This window comes from Pseudopipra pipra, chromosome 6, assembly GCF_036250125.1.
Source record: "Pseudopipra pipra isolate bDixPip1 chromosome 6, bDixPip1.hap1, whole genome shotgun sequence".
NCBI lineage: Eukaryota > Metazoa > Chordata > Aves > Passeriformes > Pipridae > Pseudopipra > Pseudopipra pipra.
Window position 1 is genome coordinate 10709959 of NC_087554.1, and position 26857 is coordinate 10736815.

General features: G+C 39.7%; 1 protein-coding gene across 5 annotated transcripts in view; it reads left to right on the top strand.

The window, feature by feature from the left end:
* GALNT18 (polypeptide N-acetylgalactosaminyltransferase 18) overlaps positions 1 to 26857 on the top strand; it is a 227185-nt gene that overhangs the window by 139559 nt on the left and 60769 nt on the right. For all 5 annotated transcript variants that reach the window (XM_064657305.1, XM_064657302.1, XM_064657301.1 and 2 more), the window contains 3 exons: positions 9554 to 9737; positions 10656 to 10853; positions 13336 to 13450. In XM_064657305.1, the coding sequence (XP_064513375.1) occupies positions 9554 to 9737; positions 10656 to 10853; positions 13336 to 13450 (497 nt within the window). The remainder of the gene's footprint in view (positions 1 to 9553; positions 9738 to 10655; positions 10854 to 13335; positions 13451 to 26857) is intronic.

The window sequence follows — 26857 nt, forward strand, 5'->3', positions numbered from 1 at the left end:
TTTTTGTGAACTAATCCCATCTGTTGAAAAGAACCCTCCTGCCCAGGCAAGCTGTATTTCTCCTTGGTGTCCTGGATGCTGTATTGCTATTGCTGTGGTGGATTGAATTCTTTTGTGAGGGGCAACCCACCTTTGAAAGGACAAGATCACAGGACACACACAACATCATCACAGCTAGTCAAGAAATCAATCTTTCTGACCTGGAATACGGACAGAAAATTTTGTGTCTGATGTGTAAGAATTGTCAGGTAGAGTAAGAGTCATTCATTCAAAATAGCTGGTAACTCTACGTTTGGACAAGGTTAAAAAAACCAAAAAACAACCGAAAAAACAACCACAAAAACAAAACAAAAGAAAAAGCGTCATGAAATACTGTTATTGCTGTCCTGACTCTCGAGGAGACTTTCATAGTATCATCAGATTTTGTGCGTGCTAGATATTGGTTTGCTCCCAAAGAAGTAATTCTGTGCAGCAAATACAATGTTAGATTATAATTTCTGATATAAAGTAAGATTTTAATAAAAATTAATGTGGCATGCAAGGCTAAGTCCTACTTATTGAACCCAAAACCTGGCTTTTAATACTCTCTGTCATTCTTTTAAATAACTATTTAATAGTGAATATTATGTCATATTGTTTACTTGGACCTGCTTTGAGTTAAGGATTGGATTGCAGAGGTCCCTCTCAAACCAGTATTCTGTGGTTGCTTTCTGTTTCCTCTTCCTTTTACAGTCCTGTTCTCAGCTGTTAGAGAGAGGTTTGATTCAGAGAGGAATATTAGCAGCTCTGTTTCATACAGTTCTAACTGCATATTTGCATATTCCATTTTTAATGTAACTTATGTGACTAATTTCCTCTGAATCCACTCCAGAAATAAAGTAGTTACACTTGGACTATTGTGATTTAATTGGCAGTTTCTTTTCCTGTATGAATCTGTTATCATACCATGAACTGCCACACTGTTTCTTGGAGTCATGATTATTTATCAAGTTTACAGTACAGTGAGCAGCTTACTGCATCTTATGGTTATAGAAATACAGAGATTTCTAATGTGCTCTTTAGATTGTGTTTTTCTTGATCTATACAGTCTGATCTGGCTCTGTTCAGGCATTTGGTTTCTTTTTCTGAATAGTGATTTTTCTGTTCCGTACATGTCCAAGAAATAGATTAGAAGAAAATATTGTACATTAAAAAAAAAAAAAAAAGGTGCCTCTTGGATTACTGGAAACAGCTGCTATCCAACTGGGACTAGAACGCATTTCTCAGGCACTCCTCTTTAACATTTAAAGGTCGTTTTACAGACGAATCCAGGAACACGAAGAAATGAAATTATGGACTCAGAATTTTGGCCAAGGTTATTTCAGCAGTGTATTCTATCACTGTGTCAGCTCTAATGCACAGTCTTGGTGCTTGTATGCTTCTCACTTCATGGCCCCTTTCTAAAATATTGTATCCAGATAAACATCAGAAGTCGTTCTTGCATCAGCTGTGATATGAATATCTGATTTCAGTGATAGTGCTTGTTTCTGACCAGATTTAACCTTTGTTGTGATCACATTATTGTAGCCATGATCTATCCAATAACAGTCCCTAAACAGGAAGCAGTCACACACTATAAACTGGAGTGGAATAGTGTTCCTGCTGAGATTAATTCAAGCATCCAACGATCTGTACATTGAGAAGAATAATTAAATTTATATAATTACAGGTCTCTGTTTAAAGGTATTTTGAAATTTAAACACCCTTCTGTTGGCAGGATTAGCATTACCATGAAGAAATACGTAGCAGCTTCTGTACCTCTGCTGCTTGCGTGGCTGTTGGCAACTGTTTGGCAGTGTTTGGAAAGTGTCTATTCCACATTTATCTCATGTTTGCATGTTCACTGGTATAAACATGTCACACCTACCTGGCGATCTAAGAAAAGACATTTTGTGCCTTTTTTTCTTTTTTTTATTAGTCCTGCCTTGCTGCATTAAAGAGCTGGAAGGAATGTTCACCTGAGAGCAAATTTGTTTTCTTTTCCTCTCTTAATGTTAACACTTACCTTTAGTAAGCTCTACTCTGTACTGAGAGATAAGCATGTGAGTCTCTCCTGCTGTTAGTGGAATGGAAAGGCAGTGTTCAATTCCTTTGTTGCTATGCATTTCTGTTGACATTAGCAAGATCTCTGGATATCTGCTGCCTCTTAATCCCGACACAGTGATGTGGATGAGCTCTTGCATCTGCACAGAGTTCTCAGGGCTCCATATGGGCTGTGGCTCCAGCTGCAGAACCACAGCCTTAGGGAAATCGTGCAGTGTTAATATGCAGCCCCGGGATCTGGGAGATCCAGGTTTTTGACTCCCCTTTTGTAACTTCTGGTGTGACCTTGCAGATTCATCTGGCATCTCAGTTTCTCTCTCTGTCTTGCAAAGTGTTGTGAGACTCAGCTGCTAGCACATGGGCTGTGCTTAGAACAGGAGTTGAGTACTGTCTTTGAACAGTACTCAATAAATAATAGAAGGGAAATAAAAGAGATTTACGGCCCTGATAATAAAGACATTACTTCAAGAGAACAGTTATTAACAAAAAATAACATATGTAATATTTCTTTCTTCAGTATCCCCCTCCTCTGTAACATAGCGTTCACCTGCCAGAGTATCAGAGTTTCCATACTGTTGGAATTTATTAAGATGCAGCAATATTTCTAGGTAGGACCTAATGATCTGGAGGGTGGAGTCCTATTTGCATGGCTGGGATTGGAACTATGCATCATTTAGAAAAAAAACAGAATGAACCCAAGTAGTGAACGTGTCTGTTAGATGGTTCAAGGAATAGTTGCCAGCACAGATCACTTATGTATCTTATGTAAAGCTTGGTTTGTGTAGGGAGCTGTGTGAGTTTACTGATTGCTGTTGAAGTGGAATTATTTGCTGGTATGTTGTTTCTGTGTCTTAGATTCCAGGACCTTACAAGAGGATTCAGTGAAATGTCCACCTAAGCTCTTTATGCATAGACATGATGTTTGTGAAGGACCAGAGAATGGACCAAAGCAGCCCCATCAACCCCTTTGAAAGCAGCGTGTGTGCTTCCTACTCTTCTGTACTAGATTCTTTTGGGCATTTGAAAGAGTGTGTGCATGTGTAGGGCTGAGAGGGGAAATGTATTTTTTTTCTTTCCTGCCTTTATTGTGGGAGAAGGGTGCAGTTCATGTGCTCAAGTAGAGAAATCCTTGGCTTGTAGTCCAAGATGTGAGCTGGAATGAATTGTTGTAGGCCTCATTTATCTAAATAGACTTGAGGAGGTTTGACAGCAGCTGAGATTTTGGCTTGCTGAATGCAAAGGTTGTGACTGTGAAAGTTCATTACTTTCTCTGGCTTTACATGTGGAGAGCCTGAACTTCTGAGATTAGATTATGCATCTCTGTCAACACTACAAGTTAGGTATGGTAATGGAGGAGAAGGGCTATACTGCTTTTCTGTTTTTGAGGTCTGTCCAGATCAATCCCTTGCATCACGTTAGTAATTTCCCTTGGGTGGTTTATCTATTACCAGATAACATGAGGTTATTAAATACGTGTGCACAGCAAGCCCTCCTTATCTGCTTGTGCATTGTTACCCTCTGTTGCAAACACTCTCTATACACATGTGCATTACAAATGACATGCCTCTATCTGGTTATAAATATTTTCCATTTGGAATTATCTGCTCCTGCTACAGAGATGAGAGGTGATCACTTGAGCATGAAAGATAAGGGACCAGAGGTAAGGAAAATAAAAACGATGAAGCACTGAGCTGCATATGAAATAAGTGACATAATCCAGTGTAGAACCCTATTAGATAAAGTGCAGCACACAGGTTCTCTTACATGCCTAGCTGCTGCCATGAATTCAAGTTAGTACATGAATTCAGGTTGGTTGCCTACAGAGGAAGTGAGAGGGAAGAGAGGAGAGGTTTTGCAGCAAACCTGTTATAACAGGCTTTCTTTGCCAGAAAGTAAGTTGGCTATGTTAATACATTCTGTTTTTCTAAAGGCTGTAAAATTGTTACTGGAAGAATGGAAAAGCAGCTTTTTTCTGCTCCAAAGACTTTGAGCCACAAAAAAATTCAGGTAAAGAAGATGGAAAAATCTCGGTTTAAAATTAATTAATTGGCTCATGTGAATTTTGTCCTTTTGCCAGTTTACTGGTCTTTCATGCAGAAGCAAGATGTATCTGATGAGACAGATGTTCCCAGTATGGCAGCAGCAGCCCTCATGGTGAACTGACTTCTCGTGCTCTGCCAGGTGGCCGCTTTGCCTTTGTGCAGGGCAGGAGATCCTGTTCTGACCTGCTGCTCAGGGTGTCCAGGAAGGCTCTGGGAACCTTGCCAGAAGCAAGCTGACCAGTGGTCTCTTGGCTCCAAAACCAGGAATTAGCTCCACTGTATTCTTGCAGCTGCTCTAATGATTTGCCTTTAAAAGTGCCCTTTATGATTTAAGAAAATATCCAGCACTTTTCTTTACCTGGGGACCAGAGTGTGTCTTCTAGGCAGCTCAGTGAACACGCAGAGCTAAAGCATAAATATAATGAATTGACAGGATTTTGTCCCTTTCATATAATGTGTCAATCCACAATTTCTGGCACAAGGCAGGCTAATTGTTAAGTTAAACCCCATTCTGTATTGAAAAGTAATTCCCTGTGCAGTAAAAGAAGCCATGTTTGTGCCAAGTGCTAAGGTTAAAGAGAGACATGGTAATTCCTGGGCCTTTGACATGAAAATAATTTTTTCCCTAAAGGTAAAAGCACAAGGTTTGCAGAGATGGCAGTAACATCCAACATACATTCTGCTGTGCCAGCGTCAGCAGGGACTTTCAAGCTTTAGGAAATGCATTGTTGTGAGACAGCTTTTATTTATTTATTTGTTTGTTATTTTAGCTCTGTTGGCAAACTTACAGCTAAGAAGAGTTTTAAAAACTCAGTAAAATGCATCTGTCTCAGCAAAGGATAAGTGTGGGGCTTCATAAATGTAATTGTTCTGAGAGATGTGAGGACTCATTTAAGAACTCAGTGTGGGAGTACATTAAAGCATGAAAGTTACCGAAAGTGAGACTTTGTTGGTTGTTCTCTAAGCTCCTCTATGACTGTGAGGCAGTAATTTGTTATTTATGACAACACTGTATCAATAACTGTAAAGTTTGAAGTCTGAGGACAAATCCACAGCTGCTGTAGGACACTGGTGAAAGGGGCTAAGACACCTTATATCACTGAACATCAAGCCTGATAACTTCTCAATTTAGGGAGAATAGAGGCTTACAAAAAACAGGCACTTTGGGTTGAGGCTGGATGAAGATCATGATCCTCACCTACATACCATCGACAGATGGTTTTCCTCTCGAGGAGCTCCCTGGGGCATATCTGAGAAATCTTTTGCATATCATATGCCCTGCTGCAAAACCTCCAGCTTTCAAAGAGGAGGCAGGACTGTGGTCTAGGTCACCTCTCTGAGCTGGGTCTGACCACACAGGCCAAGGAAGCTGCAGTGTTGCAAGAAGAGCAGTTGCATTGCCAGGGCATCTCTCAAGCTACCATTTCCTCAGACCATATCCTGAAAGGAAGATGGTTTGTGAAGGGATTGCATCAGCTAAATGATCCCTTCATGTACAATCTCTGTAGCTGTGGGATGTCTGAAGCCTTCTGACTCCTTATACTTCTTGCTGTATCCTGCTCTGCTTCTGTGCTTCCTGAGAAGGCAAAGTTGCACGAAGTCTTTAGCGCTGCTTTGTCATGCTGAGTAGGGAAACTTGACAAACAAAATCTTTGTGGATTTGTGAAAAGCAAACAAACAACCTCTTAGAGTGTTTGAACTTAATTATGTTAATATTAAACATAATTATGGCACGTTAATTATGTTTTCTACATTTGTGAGGAGAGTTGTGCTGTGCTCTCCAGACATCTGTACCACATAGAGACAGGTGGTAGAGTGCAACATTTCCGAGTGCCAGATCGGCACCATTTTCCCATTCCATATATGGCTGCTCTCTCACTCCAATTGCAGATTCTCATTCAGCATAGTCAAATTGAGTCCTTATATGAGAGATTCTGTGCTGAAAGGCAAATGCATCTATCTTTATAAGCCTGTTTGTTTCTATAATAAGACACTGAATCAACAGTGTATTGAAGATGACACATTTGCTTATTCTCTTTCTTCTCCCCATGGTGGCATAAAGCAGTGAAGCACAATAATTAATGAAAAAGACTGTTTATTATTCAGGCAAACAATCTTGAAGTGGAAAAAAGCAGAACATGTGTTAAAATGATATTGCTGATGACCATCAGTGCCATCACAAAGTGCATGATTAATTCTGAGGGGAAAGTCCCGTCATTCAGGCCAGTTGGGCAGGGTGCTCTAAAGCTGTCAAATACAGCTGAACTCAGATTTCTCATGTAAAAGTCAGGAAGATGTGGAATGCATGAAAAAACCTGACTCAAGTATTTTGCTAGGCCATCTTTAAAGTTCTTCCCAAAATAGTGACTTTTTAAGCTTCATTTACATGTCTGCTCTGTCCTATGGCTGAGTGAAAATGATACATTTTTTTTAGTAGCCCTATCTTTTCTTCTGGGAGAGTGTGCCCAGTGGGTGTTGTAAGACAAAGGGTGCACATAATGCTCTGCTCAGCACTCTGCCTTTGCAAAGCAAGGCTGATCTGTTTTAAATAACAAAGGCCAGAAAGTGCCTGACTGCAAAATACTGCTCTGTCTCCTGTGGACATGCTACAGAATAAGGCACTGCTTGTGGGCCAGGGTTGAAAATTAGGTAAAATGCAGCACTTTCCTCCACCCCATGAGGCTGATACTGAAGTCCAGGAGAAGATTCCTCCATACTGACTGACCATGGGTAAACATGCAAGGTTCCTCTGAGACCTGCTCAGGCCATTCACTTAGTTTGCAAAAAGCTGCAGTGTGACCAGAAAATTGGAAGTGTGTACTGCCCAGTAAATGTCACGGCTGTAATGTACACTGAGGTCATGCTGGTGGCAAGCCAAGATTTGGTTTCTGTTCCATTTCCACCTGTTTCCGTACTACGCCTAGCTATGAAAATTATTTTGTGTTTACTCAAGCTTATAAAGTCAGTCCACATTAGGAAAAGTATGTGACAGGAGTAAGAATAGCCCACTTACTGAAACAAAGTGATTGAGAGAACAATGACTCTATCAAGGCTACTGATTTTCAAGTCCTTGATTGGAACCTGCTTTCCTTTCATACATCTTATACTCAGTGGTGCTGCTGCATTGTTGTGGCAAATAAAGCTTCCTGGTATTGCAAAGCTATATACAGCCACTCACACCAAGAACAAAGCTTCGATCTTCATGTTTTGATATTCACCCTCCACAATGTTACATTTTGGGAATAGAGAACTGTTTTGCTCTATTTTTAGATGGGCACAATTTCAGTAACATAAATGTCTTCTTTTGAATTTAAAGTGCTGTTAGCTAGTGGTTGGTTTGATAGTTTTGTGCTTGCTACAAATGTCTGTATGTTAGGGAATGAACAATAGGAACATGTGGCTTGGCACAAGTATGATAGAAATGAGTATGTTTTTCTGACTTTATAAAGGAGAAAAAGTGTATTGATCAATAAGCAGCAAATCTAATACAGAGTAGAATAGTGTTCCATGCTATGTGTGTGTGGCTCATGTTGTTTATTCCAAGCAATGCAGTCATAGACAAACAAATTAAATAGCTGTTGGCAGTATAATCTGTGAAATTCTAGGAATATATCCAATAAATTCCTAAAATATAACCTCATTTTAAAGTACTGTGATGGATATGGTCAGCAGACTATCTTTTTTAATTCTTGTTTTTATGAAAACCTGTAAGTATCAGCACTTTTCTTTGGTATTCTCTCACTTCCATGCAGAGTTCATTTACACAAAGGTATGTGGCATGCACAGTCCTGCAATGCCTGTGGAACCAGCTGCACAGGCATCACACCTGGAGGCTGCCTGAGATTGTCTACAAAGAGGGATCAATTTAAGGAGTTTTTGTACTTGAGCATCTTGTCATTTCCTCCATGTCCTAGAGAAGTAGGTCACTAAGTTCATAGGGGTTGTAACAGTCTTAGGTTAGATGACCCCTTGTGAAACAGCTCTGTCCACCTTCTTTCCAAGAATGAACATTTAACGTGCCTAACAAAGTGTGCTTGCTTTTAATTTTTTATTGCATTAACCATTCTAGTGTGCACCTTGTCCAGATCTGTCTGAGGTGACCAGTTCCCAGAGTGGTTGGCTGATCCTTTGAGAAGCTACCTGGGATCAGTGCAGAGATGTCCCCTGGTGTGTAGCTAAGAGCAAATTGCACAATAAACAGAAGAGAAAGTCTCATTGCTTAGGTTTAAAAGAAAAACTGGGTTGTATTTTATTGGGAAGCAATTTGGGACAGCCAACATGACAGAAGTTGTACTTCCCCACCGCACACCACTGACTACAGGGGTGCTGCTCCTTCCTCTGCTGGACTCTGATGCCATCCCTTGTCTGATACAGCCTCCCCTCTGCTCAGTGCCCCAGGGCTTTAGGCCAAATGCAGAAAAAAAGTAAAACTGCTGTTCTATAGGGCTTCAAGCCTAAATAGACTGAAAATGAAGAAGTAAGTGTGGTGATCCTATTTTGCAGATGGGGAATTGATTATGGAGAAGTTAAGTGGCTTGCTCAATATTTCACAGAAAGGACTAGACAGCACTGAGCTTTTAATGCAGATTTGATGATACCCAGTTTAGCATTGTGGCTGCAGGAGCATTATTCTGCATCACAGCAAAGACATTCCTTGATTTGTGGAGAGATTTGGAAGAAAGGGAACTTAATGGCACCAAGGGAGTTCTGAGTGGTACCATAACATGAATAGAACATAGCAATGCTAATAAAGAATAGTAGTGAAGAGTGTTTTCAGTTAATAAAAACAGTGAATAGCATATTTCAGCTGCACATATTGTATTTTCTCAGGCAGTGGTCTTTAAACCAGAGATATAATAGCTGTTGGTTTAAAAGTTATTATATTGTAATTAATAAATTTTTATTAATTTATTAATTTATTAATTTTACTAGTCTTTGTTCTGCTGAGAAAAGAGCATAAGTCATGGAACTTTTTAGTAGAGACAGAAAAGGGTTGTCAAAGTTCAAGAAGAAAAATGGAAAGAGGAAAAATAATTAATTTTTTTCTTTTTTTTCTTGAAATATCAGTAGAGAAAGTTCATGGACAATTTGGGCATATTTTTTTCTGGAAATATAAGATAGTTATCTTGTTTGTTGTTACAGTAATATACTATGCACTTATGTAGCTATGGCACTCTATTTTGTGGTGTGCTAGTGTTAAACAGTGCCAAGATTCTGATGCCAGTCATATAGGCTAAATAGTTACATCTGAAATTTTTTTATTACTATATAATTTATGGTCCTTCTACGTTTTGTTTGCCTCCCCTTTATACTCTTTGAGAATTCTCAGTAGTTGTGTGAAAACTACTCCCGTTTTTCTGAAATAACAGGGTTTTGCATCTTGTCGAGCTGATACTTCTTGTTAACACCTAATTCTTTCCTTTCTACAGAAGAACTCAAGGAGAAACTGCAGAAGTATGTTGATGAAGTGAATGCCCACAAGCCTGGCTTCATCAAGGTTGTCCGACACACCAAGCAGGAGGGGCTGATCCGGTCCCGAGTGAGTGGATGGAGAGCAGCCACAGCACCAGTAGTCGCTCTCTTTGATGCCCATGTGGAATTCAATGTGGGATGGTATGTGTCTCCTTGAATTTCTCTGACCAAGGCACTTTTTCCAAGCACTGATTGTAAGTTACTGAATGACATTTCTCTTGCATATAGAGAGTGAGTTAGCATTCTGATCTTTTTAATGGAGATTCAGACACAGTCATGGACACGAGCATGAAAAATGTGTTTGTGCTGTGTAACCTGATCTAGGTCCATTTTTATGGTTTGAGTTAATCTGCTCATCTAATGACAGTGTATTAAAATGATATTGGAAAACTGCACGTTAAAAACCTCCCCTAATAATGTAGCCCATTGCCCCTGAGGACAAATTTATCTTCTTTTCATTAAAAATATTACGATTCCTTTATGTTCTGCAGTGTAAACAAAGTGTTATTTTGGCACTGAGGTTGCCACTCTGCAAAAGCAGACATAACTAAAATAATGTATTTTATATTTGCTCAGTCTGGATTTAATATCTCCATTGCTTCTTAAGTAAAAATGATGGTAAAAAGGCAGGAGTCTCTGTCCCTAGGATAGATCTATTATTAACGCTGATCCTGATGTCCTTGATCATATTGAGAGCCTGAAGTTATTGTCATTTGGTAGTGAGGGTATAAATGCTCTATGATATGCAGATACTCATTTCTTCCATCCACCAGCTAACATCAAGGTTAACAATAGGGCATCCTAGAGAAAATATTGCAGTGTGTTATTTTGGGCTATACCCTGCTCTGTTAAAGCTCCATCTCAAAGCAAAGGGAGCTCTAAATGGGTAACAGCTTTAGGCTTTGCCCTTTCTGAACTATAGGGCATAAGCTGCTATTTATTTGGTGGATGGACTAGATGATCTTTAAAGGCCCCTTCCAACCCAAACTATTCTATGATTTCCATAAATGTTATGCTTTTGCTCATTTAATCTTAATACTTTACCTTTTTTTTTCCTAGGGCTGAACCAGTGCTCACTAGGATAAAAGAAAACAGAAAAAGAGTAATTTCTCCATCATTTGATAACATTAAGTATGATAATTTTGAAATAGAGGAGTATCCCCTCTCAGCACAGGGGTTTGACTGGGAGCTGTGGTGCCGATATCTGAACCCTCCTAAGTCGTGGTGGAAACTGGAGAACACAACTGCTCCAATAAGGTAACTGTGGCCTAGATTAGTGTGTCACTGACAGTGCTCACAGCTGGTGAGTGGTCTGAGCTATGTCACAGGTTTTACTGACTGTAATGTTAAATTATTTACATGTCCTTGAGCTGTCCTCTTCAGCTTTTGTCCTCGTAACCCTACACAGTCTTCATGAAAAACTCTGGGTTTCAGTAATCTTTTAAAAGGTTTCCTGGCAAAGTTGTGTTCACATATGCATTCATATATTGTATTCATGTATGCATTCATACCCAAGGAGGCCACTGGTACCTGTACTCTGGCTCACTGCAGAAAGTAAGTGTGAAGCCTGTTTTCACCATCTGCAAAGCAGAATCTCAAATAGCAGTGACAGCACAAGGGGATCATCACTGCCAACTGGTTTACATGAAGTTAGTGTAAGGGATATTTTTCATCCAGTCACTCTGTCCTTTCTGGCAGGCACTTTTTTCAGGAGCTGTTGGCTTAAACACTCTGAACTGCGCTGACCCATGTGCTGGGCTTTAGAACAGGACCTAGAACTGGAAAGTAGGAGATAAAAATTATCAGGTTTGCCACAGACATATGTAAAAAGAGGTGATAATTTCCACATCATTAGAAATTATTATCAGTGTTAATGAACTCTGTTAATGGTATAAAAATATACCTATGAAGACAGGCTGAGAGAATTGGGTTTGTTCAGCCTGGAGAAGAAAATTCTTCAGGGAGATTCATGGCACTTTCCAGTACCTAAAAGATGGTTCCAAGAGAGCTGGTAAGGGACTTTTGACAAAAGCAGGTAGTGATAGAAACAGGGGGAATGGCTTTAAACAGAAAGAGGGCAGATCAGATATCAGGAAGATGTTCTTTACTGTGAGGGTGGTGAGGCACTGGAACAGGTTGCCCAGAGAAGCTGTGGCTGCCCCGTCCCTGGGAGTGTTCAAGGCCAGGTTGGATGGGGCTCTGAGGAACCTGGTCTAGTTGAAGGTGTCCCTGCCCATGGCAGGGTGTTGGAACTAGATGAACTTTATGGTCCCTTCCAGTCCAAGCAATTCTATGATTAGTTATATAGATTTTTTAGTATAGTGACTTTTAAAATTAAAAGTATTTAAACACAGAATAAAGAGGAAATCTACTTTTCCATTTTACCCCCAAACTCTGTTCTTTATGAGGACTGGGGAGTGAATTTCCTTTATGAATATTGGTTGTTTAGGTTTGTTCCCTAGCCCTTTCCCTGGCACCTTTTATTCAGTGCAATATGCTGCATGTGTGTGTTGGATAATTAAAACAAACCAACAAACACAGCCATGTGTACTGATTGATGGCTGCTATCATGCCTCCAATATGCTTCTAGAATTATAACAAAGGGAAGCAAATACTCTGAGAAATACTTCAAAATAGAGCACCAAAAGCAAGAGTACCTTGTCATAAAGGAAAATAACTTTTGAAGTGATGCTAACTGCTTTTTTTTATTAATAAATACATCAAAGACAGTAATTTATTGTTATAAAGTGTTTATTGTAGCCCTTAAAAGCATAAATATATAGATTTCTGTAGAATAGTAGGATTTGTGATTAAGACATCCTAAAATCTGTTTGAAAGCAGATGCCTACACTTACTGTAGCTTGAGTGTTCCCAATAAAAGCAGGATTATTTCCACTATCCTGTTAATTAATATCCTGTTGTTACCAGGGTGCCTGATACCAGCATAATAATCAGAAAAGACCTTTTTATTTCTTGCTGTTGCGAATTATAAGATATGAGAAAAATGAAGAGGCTAAATGACTTTGTGTTCTTCTCCACTGCATCTCATAAAGGTGAAATTGTAGTCTCCGTGCTTGAACTCTTACCTTATTAAGATTGGCTCTGTGCAGTGAAAATTGATTGGTTCAGATCATGACATAAATAGAGCTTACTGATTCAGTAAAGATAAGTTTGGCCCAAGACAATGAACTAATGTTACAGTATGCTGGTAAGGGCAGACATTTCTTGATTCTGTATTAGAAAACCTTATCTGGATGATCCTGTTCAAGAAATAATATCTTTTTTTTTTTATAAACTTACAGACACAAGTTTTCTTAGCTCTAGATGAACCTGGCTTCTAGCTAAACACACAAAACTGCTCATCAGTAGGTATCCTTTGAAATGATCACAGATAAGGAACTTGAGGACTTAGCAGGGACAGAGACTGGAATGGCTGGTGCCTCAGAAACAAAGCTGGGATTCCTGGATCTAGTACTGTCAGCACTGAAATCCTGTCTGTTCTGGTGAATATGTATATGCAATAATTTTGAGTCTATTTTCCTTCAGTGGCACTTATTTCACTTTAGAATGAAGAATATTAGGAGACAAGGCTAAATAAATCTGTTTGAGAAATACCTCCCTAAGAACCTGTTCTGATGCCCTATTTTACCCAGCAATTATAAATATCATCTATGCCTGAATAATAAAATTGTTCATAATCTATCTGCTGATTTTGGTTGCTGCTGGCTTGTTCTTCCAGAAGTCCTGCATTGATTGGATGCTTCATAGTAGACAGAGAATACTTCCAAGAGATTGGACTACTGGATGAAGGCATGGAAGTATATGGAGGAGAGAATGTGGAGCTGGGAATCAGGGTAAGGAACACAGTTAGCCAACACTGGTTTCCTATGTTTAAAATACAGTTTGTTTCTTATTGCAGGGGGGAAAATAGTCAAAAATGTAGGGATGATGGCATGCGAAGGACATCCCCAGATCTGCAGGCAGATGAATTTAGTTTTTCAGGAGGAAGAAGGGGGAAAAAGAGAAAAAGCTCCTATATCTTTTTAAAGAACTTAATCAGGGACAAAGGTAGAAATACAGAATTTAGGATTATTCTTTCATTCACGTAACAAGGCTAGAATTTTGCAGAGATGATACCTAAAACTCCCTGCTTACCTGTGATCCCACACTCCGTAAGGAGGATAGTTTCTCACAGGCATGATGAGAAAAGCCTTTCTAGATTACTTGGTTTATTTAAATTAGGAAAATCACTGTGGAGCAAAGTAGAATATAGAGGCATTTATGCTGCCTTCCAGAGGGAAGGGAATTAAGATATTCATAAAGTGCATAAGTGCACATATTTTCTTTTTCCATCATATGCTCTTCACGTATTTACTCTTTGCAGTATTGTGTGTGATTTGTGTGTTTTCTCTTTATCTCTTCACAGCTAAATACCATTCTGAAAATACAGTGCTGTTCTGTTTGAGAATCTCTCAGGTTTTTTATACAAGAGAAATTCTTAGATAGATAGGTGGTAATGAAAAATGGTGCGGTGTGTGTTATAAAACTAAATTCTGAACCCTGCTATGAAACATTAGTGGAAGCTAACATTGTATTTTGGGTCTTTTAGTTGCCAGAATAAAAGCATACTCTTGTACAATAGCAAAAAGAGGAACTTATTTTACGAATATAGAATTCTCTGCTGAGACTGCAAGATATAACAAAAAAACCTCATTCTTACTTCTGGTTTCTTGAAATTCTTTTTCTTCTGCCTGTCAGGGATAAAGTGTTATTTCAGCAAGAGTGAAGCACAGATCCCCTTTCAGTTACACTGGAGCACTTTTTTAAGGAAAGGGAGAGTGAAATGGAAGACTGCTTCTTTTAACAACCCCATTCTCCTCACTGTGAGGGCCAGAGAGCTGCCTTCTGTTCTCAAAACCTTGTTTTGCAGCTCTGTGTTGTGATGATTTTTCTGTTCTTTTTTCAACTGACAAAGCTGTTACCTCCTCGTGAGTGCAAGGAGTTTTCTCTCGGTTTGCATCATGAGATGATGTTCTCTGGTCTGCTGTACTTAGCCTTGCAAGAACTGATTGGGAAGAGTATGTTGATAGACAAGACCAGAGAGACACAATTGTCTGCATAATTGAAACTTTGGAGTAGACTGGATCACTGGAATAAGGCCTGACACTGCTCTGATTTCCTTATGGCTTTTCGTCTGTCTCCAGGGAAGCAGTGCCTGACCTACATAAAATACTTTCATCTGTAGCAGATTGTAGTGTGCAAGGTAGCATAATATATGCTGCCTTATCTGACTTTATCGTGGCTTGGATCTGGCTATATGAAAACATATTACTGAGCTGTAATGTATAGATTTTTTTAGCAGTTTATTACCAGCTCTTCTCACAGTTCTCAGATAATATCAGGATAAGGCTGGGAGGAGACCTCGTTGCTGTCTTCAACATCCTCATGAGGGGAAGCAGAGGGACAGGTATCTCTTCACCCTCATGACCAGTGACAGGACTCAAGGAAACAGCATGAAGTTGAGTCAGGGGGGGTTTAGACTGGATATCAGGAAAAGGTTTTTCACTCAGAGGGTGGTCGGGCACTGGAACAGGCTCCCCAGGGAAATGGTCACAACATCAAGCCTGTCTGAGTTCAGGAAGCCTTTCGATGATACTCTCAAGCCTGTGGTGTGACTCTTAGGGTGTCCTGTATAGGGCCAAGAGCTGGACTCAATGATTCTGATGGCTCCCTTCCAACTCAGTGAAGTTCTGTGATCCTATGATGAACGTGCAGTGCAATATTCAAGCTTTTGGGAAGCACAGTATTATTTCTACAGATGTTAAGCTTGGAAAGCAAGGTCCTTCCCTCAGCCACCTGCTTCTGGTGCACAGCTGGGGCCACACACTGCGAGATACAGGTGGCTGCTTCAAATGTGTTCTCATATTATGGTGGGGAGCCGTGGCATTCAGGTGCATCCTAAGTGCTTCTCCCCAGAGGTGCAGATCCCAGGGGCTGCCTGCCATTTCCTATAGATAGGGCTACATGGAAAACCTGTAGTCAGCAGGTGATTTCAGGCTGGATGGTCTGTCTCTGCTGCTGAGTTACAGTTTTGCTTCTGCAGGACCAGTCATCTGTAGATTACTTGTGTTGCTTTCAGCTGCAAGGCCTATGATGAATCACTTAATAAAAATAGTAATTGCTCTACAAAAACTACATTATAATTACAGTATTAGTGAAATAAATAATGTTTCCATTTTAAAAGAGTGCTCTCCAATCCATGACTACATATTGCCCACGGTGCTTCATCTTTCATTGCCACTTTCCTTTTTTTTTAAGAAGTATCTTGATTCATCTGGTATTCATCTAGTATTCTGTGTGATAAGCATTATCATGCAGGATAATGGAGAAGCAGACACTGTGGGCCTGGGTAGGGAAATTTTATGCATAAGCATGTAAGAGCAAACATCTCCAGAAACAGGAGAGTTTACTTTTGACTGCAGAAATAGCAGCAGACGTTAGGATCATTTGAGCTACCTGCTTATCTTAAACATGCTAAGTAGAACATGGTCCTGTCTCCTTATGTTTCTGATTTTGTTCCAAAGGATGTAAAACTACTGTGAGCCAAGCTTCTGTGAGGAATTAGACCCTGACAAAATGGAGACTTATCCTCCTGTCCTCACCCAGGAGGTTTTTTTGTCACCTCATCGTCTGCACAAATATCTGGTTATTTGTGTTACATGAGTGCAAGAAAATCCCCAAGTATTGGAAACTGTATTTGAAGTATCCATTGTTGATAAACTGTAACAAACCACAGAAAACAGGTCTTTGGTGGATTATTCTCTTGACTCTGATGAATTTGTTTCACTGCTCAGCTCTATTCGTCTCTGATTTGGTGTATTATTTTAACTTCTAAGATTATTACCCTTGTCTGTGGTTTTGTAATAACATTTGTAAAATATTAAACATGTAATATTAAATAAATACTAATAGAGATCCGTTGCCTTGAGCTAGAAGCTGACAGATGAGTTGAAAATACAAATCCATTTTGATTCTTAGAAGCAACACTTTATTTTCTCCTCAAGCAAATGTTTTCTTGCAAAGCTATTTATTTGCTCCATAAAAAATAAAGGCAGGCTGGTTGATGCAAGACTTGACAGCATCCCTTTTGAGCAGCTCAATCACTTTAACTGGGATTTTTGAAAGATTCATTTACTGTGACGCAGAGTCATATTTGTAAATTCACGATAGGATACATAATGCTTCTTTTTGGTTTGTGTTCAATCATTCCCAGTTGAATGGACCTAAGTGGGCTTTTAAGGGACCAGATTGCATTTGGAGAGAAAACTGGAATCATATTGCTTATCCATGTGACCAAGCAGGAGCTGTTGGCAATTGCCTTTAGTGGAAACAGAATGTGAGTTTAAGGCTGGCATTTCTTACTGTTATTTGGGTTCTGCTTCTGGGTTTTGCTTGCACAAGCAGTACTTGTAGTCACAGAAGACCCTACAAATCCATTGCAATCAACTGGATGCAATCAATCAGATCCTGCTTTGGATAGTTCAAGCCTAGTTTTCCATAGGCTTCTTAAAGGCCTCTTCCAATTCCTACTGAAGTCAGCAGAAGATTTTCTATCAAAATCAAGCCTGTAGAAATCCTTTTGTCTTTTAAAGCAGCCTACGTGCTTGATAAAAGCCCCAAATATCTGTTACAGCAAAGTTATTTGTACCACTTTCAGGGATGCCTGATCAAATATTCAGTGATCTGCCTCAGGTCACAGACTAAGTTATCACTGGAGTCAAGGGAATATAAGCACAGGCTTTAACTTAGAGTAATTCTGTGTGTCACAAGGACTTTGTGCTTGCAGATGAATTTGTGCTCACAAGGGTATAATGGCCCTGTTAAATGGGTAAGAGGAAATTTTGTTAGAAGTTAATAGCTCTTTAAGGGAAAAGGAATGGATCTTGCTCCCACCAAATGATATATCAGGACTTTACATCAACTGACCCAGGAGGAAAATTGCATTTATAGTTAGACTGAGTATGGCATGTCAGTTTTATACAGTATATTGCCATAGTGAAATTTGTTGCTTCATTTCTTGTTAGTCTGGTGGTTTGTCTGTTGACCTTAGGTGAGGCTGATGCTCTTTCTGTTAGTGGATAACTAGAGGAATGCAGTTTATGAATAGAGATGAAGAAATGAGTTATTCGAACAGTGTTCTTTGGGGTATTTTCTACCTAATAGGGTCCCTCTGCGGCAGAGCAAACAGCTGTGAAGTCCATCATGCCTCTCTCTGATCTATTATTTTCTCAAATTCCAGAGGTGGCTTTCAGTATTTGTTTGTTTCTTTTGCGGTAGGGTCTTTGGGGGATGATTTTTTTTAATGTGGTTTTGTCTCTTAACAATCTTTTTTTTCTTTAAAAAGAAAAATGGCTCACCACCTTCTTCTGGGATCATGATTCTTCACTGCTTACTAGTTAACTTAGTCTTTCCCATATTGTGCATAGGAACCTATTGCTGCTTACATGTCCAGCCATTTCCAATCCACAGTGTGGGGGTATCCTGATTGTTTCTTGCCTGAGATACCTTTCTCATAATTTGCCTTTGCAATGGTGTTCTCTTTGATAATCACAAGCAAGTGAAGATATTTACATTTACCCCCAAATCTCCATATTTATCCGAAAACACTTTGGACTTTTCCCTCTTTCCCTAGAAGTTTCCAGCAATTTTGCCTTTCAGTGTTTCTAACACAGGCCATAAATTACATGAACCTGTGAATATATTACTTGCAAATAGATATCTGATTTTATTAAGGAAAACCTTTGCATAGTTGTCCTGGTTTTGGCTGGGGTGGAGTTAATTTCCTCCCTAGTAGCTGGTGTAGTGCTGTGGTTTGGATTTAGGATGACAATTGATAACACATTGATGTTTCTGTTGTTGCTAAATTTGCATTAAGTCAAGGACTTTTCAGCTTCTCACGCTGCCCCCCCAGTGAGTAGGCTGGGGGCACAAGAAGCTGGGAGGGACCACAGCCAGGACAGCTGATACAGCCTGGCCAGAGGGATATTCAATACCATATTGTGTCATGCCCAGTATATAAACAATGGGGAATGCTGGCCAGGGGGTGCTGCTGCTTGAGAACTGGCTGGGCATCAGTTACAAGTGGTGAGCAATTGCATTGTGCATAATTTCTTTTGTATATTCTGATTCTTTTATCATTATTGTTGTTATTTTCCATTACTTTTCTGTCATATTAAATTATCTTTATCTCAACCCATGAATTTTACTTTTTTTCCAATTCTCTCCCTCATCCCACTGGGGGCAGGGCAGCGGGAGGGAGCAAGTGATGTTTAATTGCTGGGTTAAAGCACAACAAGTGTTCAGAGTAGGGTTTAGTTTTGCAGCACAGAGGCTTAAACACCTACACTGGTTTATAGTTTCTCCTTCTCCTTGCCATGCTCTTTTTTACACTCTTGCAGCACACCAGTGCTTTGGCCCTGCCAGCACAGTGGTCTGAAAGGCTCCCCATACCCACTGTCCCTGAGCACCTCCAGTTCAGTAAACCTTTACATTGCACCTTTTCTTTTTTTTTTTTTTAAACTGCAGGGTTAATTCCAGTGTTCATCAGTTTATGATTTACCGTGCTGCCTCAAAAACTCTCGTGTTAGGAAAATTGACAGGCTGGTGTGCCAAGAGGTCGAAATGACTGGGATTGAACAAAGGAAGTGAGAGGATTTTCCTCTGAGCTGCTGAGTTGTGGAACTGTTTGCACAACTGGGATGTGTCACGTGTGCACGGTGTCCCTTTCTGTCCTTGCTGCTGGGTCCCCTTTCACGGCACTCCACTGAGCAGTGGAGATCTTTCCTAAACAGCCTTCAGGAAAATGAATCAGGATGTCCCCCATTCTCGCACTTACAGCTACCATCACTTGCTGCAGTCTTAAAGCTTTTTAACTTGATTTTAATAAGTAGGCCAATATCCTTTGCCAGCAGGGAATGATTTGGTGTACAGAAAACATCCTTAGTATATGATCACAGGTGCTGTTCAACAGTATTATGTTGATGATGTGCAAAGGCAAAGGGCTGAGAAGTACAAGACTTCTTAGATGTTGTTTTTATATAACATTTAAATACTGCTTTTTAAGATGATTTCTCTTTAGCGTTGCATTAAAGCTTTAAATAGAGAGAAATCTATTTTGCTTTTATCCTTTTTGTGAATTAAGAAGAGACCATTTCTAGACTGAACTCTGCAAGAAAAAAATTGTAAAGGTTGGCCAAATGTTACTTCTTACAAGATGTAGCCAATGCGTTTCATAGCTCAAACTTTCACCGAGATAAAAATAATCCCTTAGCAGTGCAAGTATGGCATAAACACTTACCCAGCACCCTCTGTAACCAGCAGTGGCTTATCAGTTCACACAGATTTATTCCTAAGGTTAATTTTGGTTTGCAAAGTACCTCGCTGTGTTAACAATCTGAATTCCAAGATGACACAGACTAAAATTCTCTATTTACGGGGTTAGAATTCCAACAAATTGAAAGTACAGGTTAAAAAAGCTCTTTTGAGAACAGAATAAGAAATTGTCATTTCTGCAAATTCTGCCAGTTGTGACATCAGCAGAAACTGGCTTTTTGTGGCTTGTTCTGGTTTCAGTCACTGCTACATTGGAATAATTGTTTTTTTCCCCTATTTTGCCCATGAGTGCCTCAGCAGGTAACCTGCAGCTACAGTATGTGTAATTATACATACAGACAACATTAACAGTGAATCATTTTTGTGCTTTTGCCATTTCTGGGGAGAGAACATTTTATTAGCTGCTCCCACAGGAAAGGAAATTTTTACAGCACCAGCTAACATATGGTATCACTACACCCTACAAGGAAGGACAATGAGAGACTTAGAGATTTCCCACAAATGTTTTTTCACCAGCTGTGCCTGTGTGGTTGCACATTACCAACTTGGAAGTAATGTAGATATCTTAATGTTTTATGAGAGGAAATTGTTGGTTTTGGTGGTATGGAAAGAATTAAAACAGTTTAAGTCAATATACACTTAAAAATCAGTGGAGCCAGGTGAGATGTAAATTAATTGGTGCATTATTAGCCTCATGTTTGATACCTTTCTGCACTTTCAAGTCGTGGCATAGTGGCAATGCCATTGTACCTTGTGGTATTACAATTCTTCATGGCTGTGATGATTCCATATTTGTTTTAACATGTGTCATGATTTAACCCCAGCTGCCAACCGAGACCCATGCAGCCCCTCACTCACTTCCCTGGTGTGGGGTGGGGGAGAGAATCAGAAGCGTAAAAGTGAGAAAACTTGCAGGTTGAGATAAAAACAGTTTAGTAGGTAAAGCAAAAGCCTCATGCACAAGCAAAGCAGAACAAGGAATTCATCCCCCACTCCCCACTGGCAGGCCTTCTCCAGGAAAGCTGGGCCACAGAACGCATAATGGTGAGTTGGGATTCCATCACTCCAAGCATTCCTCTTCACTGATTTTCCCCCATGTGTTTGACATGACGCCATAGGGCATGGACAATGCAGAAAGAATCGTGCCTTGCAGAATATACCATCTAGGGAGTCTTTCTGCTCTACCTTTTGCAACCGGACATGCCTGTCTCGTATTGGCCTTTTTAGCCACCAACGCGCTTGCAACAAACGTGGGTAGAGCCCTTCCCAAATCTTCGTTTGCGAAGCCCAGCCATGATGATGATGATAGGATATGGAGTATCCCTGTGGTCAGTGGGGTCAGCTCTCCCAGCTGTCTGCTCTCAACTCCTTGTGCACCCTCAGCCTCCTCTCTGGTGAGGTGGAGTGAGAGGCAGAAAAGGCCTTGACTCTGTTGTAAGCACCGCTCAACACAGCCCCTACCAACTACTGCGAAGAAAACTAACTCTATCCCAGCCAACACCAGCAGAACGTGACACTAAGGTGAGAACTCTCTGGAATTTAATTTCATTGAGTGTTTTTAGTATTGCAAGACTGAATTAGTAATCTAACAAACATTAGAGGAAGATCACAATGGGAGAGCAAGGGAATATTGTGGTATAACAAAGGTGAGTAGATGACTGAGATGGATTCAGCAGCATGGATCCAGCATGTTTGGGCCAAAGGTGTGAAGGCCAAATGCGTTTTACATGTGTGGCAGCACCTTGTGTTGTAAGTCAAGCAAGTAGGGTGGAGGACTGGCTTGGCTGAACAAGGAATCCTTATGGAGTTCAAGAGGAAAAAGAAATTGTTTGATCTCTGGAAGAAAGGTCAGGCTGCACAGGAAGGTTATGGAGCCATGATTCCTATATGCAGGGAGAAGACGTAAATGCTGAAGCTCAGTTAGAGTTGAAACTGGCCAGTGTTGTATCAGACAATAAAGGGATTTTTAAAGTATGTTAATAATAAGAGGAGATCTAAAGAAAATATTAGATTTTGAACATCATCACCTGGCTAATAGGGATGAAGAAAAAGCAGCAGCATTCAACATGGTTTTTACCTCAGTCTTTAATAAGACTGATAGGACTTGGGCTACAGCCCTGCAGAAAGGGACCTGGGGGTCCTGGTTGATGGCAAGTTGGAGATGAGTCAGCAGTGCCCTGACAGCCAGGAGGGCCAACCCTGTCCTGGGGGGCATCAGGCAAAGCATCATCAGTTGGTCGAGAGAGGGGATGTCCTGCTCTGCTCTGACCTGGGGCGGCCTCACCTGCAGTATTGTGGCAGTTTTGGGAACCACAATATAGGAAAGACATAAAACTGTAAACGCTCATATTAGAGAGCATCCAAAGGAGGCCAGTGAAGGTGGTGAAGGACCTCGAGGGGAAGCTGTATGAGCAGTGGCTGAAGGCACTTGGTCTGTTCAGCTGGAGGAGGCTGAGGAGACACCTCATACTTGTCTACAGCTTCCTCACAAGAGGAGGAGGAGAGGCAGGCACTGATCTCTTGTCTGTGGTGACCCCTCTCTCTGGACCTGAGGGGAACAGCAGGAAGCTGCATCAGGAGAGGTTCAGGCTGAATATCAGGAAGAGGTTTTGACCCAGAGAGTGGTTGGGTACTGGAACAGGATCCCCAGGGAAGTGGTCACAGCACTAAGCCTGACAGTTCAAGAAGAGTTTGGACAATGCTCTCAGGCACACAGTGTGACTCTTGGGGATGGTCCTATGCTGGGCAAGGAGTTGGACTTGATGATCCTGATGGGTCCCTTCCAGCTCAGGATATTCTGTTCTGTTCTGTTCTGTTCTGTGATCAAGCCTAGGAATAGTGCAAGATTAACAAGGCTGATCAAGTTGAGTAGAGCTGTGGTAAAGGGGAGAAAGGTAAAAAACAAAAGCAGGCAGCAGAGTACCTTGCTCCATGGATACTAAACCAGTGGTGATCCTGTTCACTTTCCTGCTTTTGTGTCTTTTAAGATTAAAAAGTGATTTCTTTTACTTCCTATTCATGACTTAAACTTGACTGATGTGCCTGGCAACGAGATAGACACATTTGAAAGAGAACTGAATGATGCCATATGCCTTCAGTGACCCTTGAAGCATGTTACCTCCAAGTGACACAGGCAGGGAATGGTTCCTGCAGTTGTAAACCAGCAACACACCATACGTGGTTTAACAACATACTGTAAAAGTTTCACACCTCATGAAGATACATTCAGAATTAATCCCTGCAGAACAAAACAATTTAAGAAGTACATAATGAAGCAATTAGCTAAAAGAGGAAGGAAAGTAATGGCAATTTAATATTAGAAGAATCTTTACATGTATTACTTTTTCAATGAGAGGCACAATTAATGTAAAATGAGGCCTATGAGGCAATTAATGATGACTTCAAAAGTTAGATTTAAGGGATAATTTACATTTTAAGAGTGAAGAGCAGCTCTAGTTATGTAAAAGTATTTTATTTTCCTTTTGAAAAATCTTTTAGATCGTGGATGTGTGTTTTTGTAGGTTGCTTACACTTTCACATTGACATATCAGCTTGGTTATGGAAAAAAGCTGTTTTCACATACAAACAGAAAGGTTTACCTGAAAGTATTATAGGCTTGTGTGATGATAAGTAGACTAGTCTTCAAGAACCTCGCAGAGCTTCAGTAAAACAGATGAAGTAATTTTAAACATCTGTCTCTCCAGTCTCTGATTTCTTTCAGCATACTGTTCTGAGCTCACTATAGGCAGTCACCTCTTGAAGCTCAGTTACATCCCTGACTTTCACTCTGCTGTGGTACACACCAATGACATGATTCTCTTTTCTAGGTCATTCCATATCTGGAAGCAAGGAGTAGTAAACCAGAACCATAGCTTCAATAAGCTGTGCATTTTCTTCCTCTTCCTGTCCACCTATATTCTCATTTTTCTAATCATGAGTTTCTGTGCTTCAGGCCAGGACCCTGTGTTTAGTCCTACTGTTTGGGCAGATTTCTTTTAGTGAGAGGAAGCTATGTGAGACCAGTGGAATAAGCAAAGCTGTGCATGTCTTTTTGCTGAACTCTGGGGAAAATTAGCCAAATCCATCAATACTTATTGTCAATACTCCAATTATTTAATGAAGACTATCTGACTTCAGTGAAAGTATGACTAAATAAAGATTTACATATTTCATCCAGTGAGTGTAGTTTCTAGGTCTACAGAGACAGATACCCAAATGCACACGACAATTCAAAAACTTCCAAGGTGTGATTATAAACCCACCGATGGCAACTGGAGATGTGAACAGTGATTTCAGTGATCTCTGTGTCTGACCATTCTCTCTGTCCTTTCTGCAGTCACCTGTCAAGATACCAAAGTAAAAATACAGACTCAAAATGATCATGGTCTTGAATAAAAATAATTTATTCATACTCACATGTATCAAGCTCATTACTGGTTATCAGTAAGCAATGAATGGTGATGACAAAGGTTAACAAGATTTACAAACAGTTTTTACATTAAATTGTTCCCCAAAATAAATTTTAAAGATATTGGTAACTATTAGTTTGTATCCACAGTAGTAATTAATTCACACTGACTATTTTTTTTTGTCTTGAGGGCATCTTTAATGAGTTCTTCTAATTTTGTCATTTGTAAACTCCACAGAAGCTAGAAATTACTTCAGCTTTTTGAGAAATCACTTAATTATTGAAAGGTTTTGTTTGCAGTCCAAAGGAAAGGATGATTTCAGACAAGGTCACATCAGCTCTGGGAGAAACTGCACAATCTGTATAAATTTAATGAATGCAGTACATGCTAATAAACTGCTCAGCATCATGTAGGGTTAATTTTTTTACTAGATTTAGTTTCTATAACATGAAAAGAACATTCAGTGATTAAAGAGATAAAAAGAAACACTTCTAATGAAGAAGTGTTATATCATTTTATAATGAAGTATAAATTAAATATTCAAGAGAGGGATCAGCTTCAGAGCTGTAATTGTTTTGATTAAATATGCAAATTCAAATATGTTTAAATGAAATTGGAAAGGATTTACTAAAGGATGTGGATTTAAAAGTAAAGCTAAATAGAAGGGAAGACCTTTGCCTAGTGAAACAGATTTTCCAGATGTGAATGGAATTTGCTTTAAAAAAACTTGTGATCAGATGGGTTTAGACATCTGTAAGGCTGTGTGCCACCACCTGTGTCCTCTCCGTGGTTTTATGTGTCCGCTGCCTTTCTGGCTCTCCCAATGTGAAGATCATGTTTTCTGTTTGCTCTGTGGTGTTACCCTAAACTTAGTGAACATAAATTCACACAGATGTAGGGCCACAATTATAACAATGTGTAAATGTACCTTTGGTAAATTAACAGTATGAAGTGCTTAGAGCTTGGATAAATTCTCCAGGTAAGACATAACAACTGAAGATTTAAAAGGGAAATTCCCCTCTTTCCTCCCCCCCCCCCATCCCTAGTAGATTCTCTGTATAAAATTAATGTTCCTATCATCTCTCACTTGCTTTGCTTAGTTTAGATCATAGGCTTTCAGTCTTTCAGCTTTGTAAGTCTTCCCCTTGGCACTGCTACTGTCCCTTTAGACCTTGAAATTTTTTTTATGGAATTTCACTACCTTTTGCTAGTGATGAAGGAACAAAGAACCCTTTCAAGAGGAGGAATCCATCTAAGCCCTTCTTGGGGCTATACCAAATATATGAACCTCCTCAGGAAATTCAAGAATAAAGAGGCCTTTCTAAGGCCCTCTTGGAAGAGAGCATTGAAAACACAGTGAAGTGGACTCTGAGAGCTCTTTGGAAGGGAAACTCCAGTTGGTGAGTTCTTTTTCTGAAAGACTGTTTGTTCAAATTGAACCATCAGGACCAGAACCTCAAGAAATTCCCCCAAAGCAAAGCAAACTTTCTGCCTTTCTGGAGCTCCAGAATCATGTGAAGTGCTCCCAGAGATATACAGTCCCTCACACTTCAAAACTTTCTGTTGTCTTTACCTTGAAGGCAAAGTCTGAGACCTGTTGGCACAGTTTTGAAACTGGTGCTTTTACAGCATGAAATGTGCATTGCTATTTATTGTGTCACAGTGATGAAAGCACATGTTATTTTTTACAAGTGCTTGTGTATATTTAGAGATTCGTCAGGAAATTGAGACTATTGCTGGCAATTTTCACCTCTTGCCTATGATACATAAAACATCTTCATAGGCAACAGGAAAAGGTGCTGAATTTCCTTTTAACCATGGTTGAGGAAATTAATCACGTTTCTTCCTTGCAATTTTTACAAGCAGGTTAGTCATTAAGTATTACTGATTGCAGCCATAGTATGCTCAGAGATATAACATTTTTCTTCAAACCCTTTCATGTGATTAAAAAAAGTCTTTGAAGCTCTTTTATCTTTAGACTTGCTGCTAAAGTCATGGGTGATAATTTGCAAGTGCTTCACTGATTTTAAACTTTTGTATATATTTATAGCCATCACATAAAATAACAGTTGTGGAGAACTAGAAAGCTATTCAGTATGGATGAAGCATGAATAAAGAATGCTAATGACAGCAAAAAAAACCCTGTAAAATTCGCAGGGGAGATGTGTGAAGTTGTGAGGAACTGACCCCTCCGTTGCTATTCCGATTTCTTATCTATAAAGACAATCCCTTGTCTACAGGAATTTTATTAGACGAAGAGCAGATCACTCTGAAAGGCTTTGCAATTTCCCTCTGAGTAGAGTCTTTAAGAAAATATATTTCTTAGTATTAAAATATTAATTAAAAAAACCCTTAAAAATTATATTTGACTAAAAGGTATTGATTCAGAGTACTTCATTAGTCTCTTCTGTGCAGTTTTGATATGAGATTTATACCTTCTCAAGATACCTTGAAAAACAT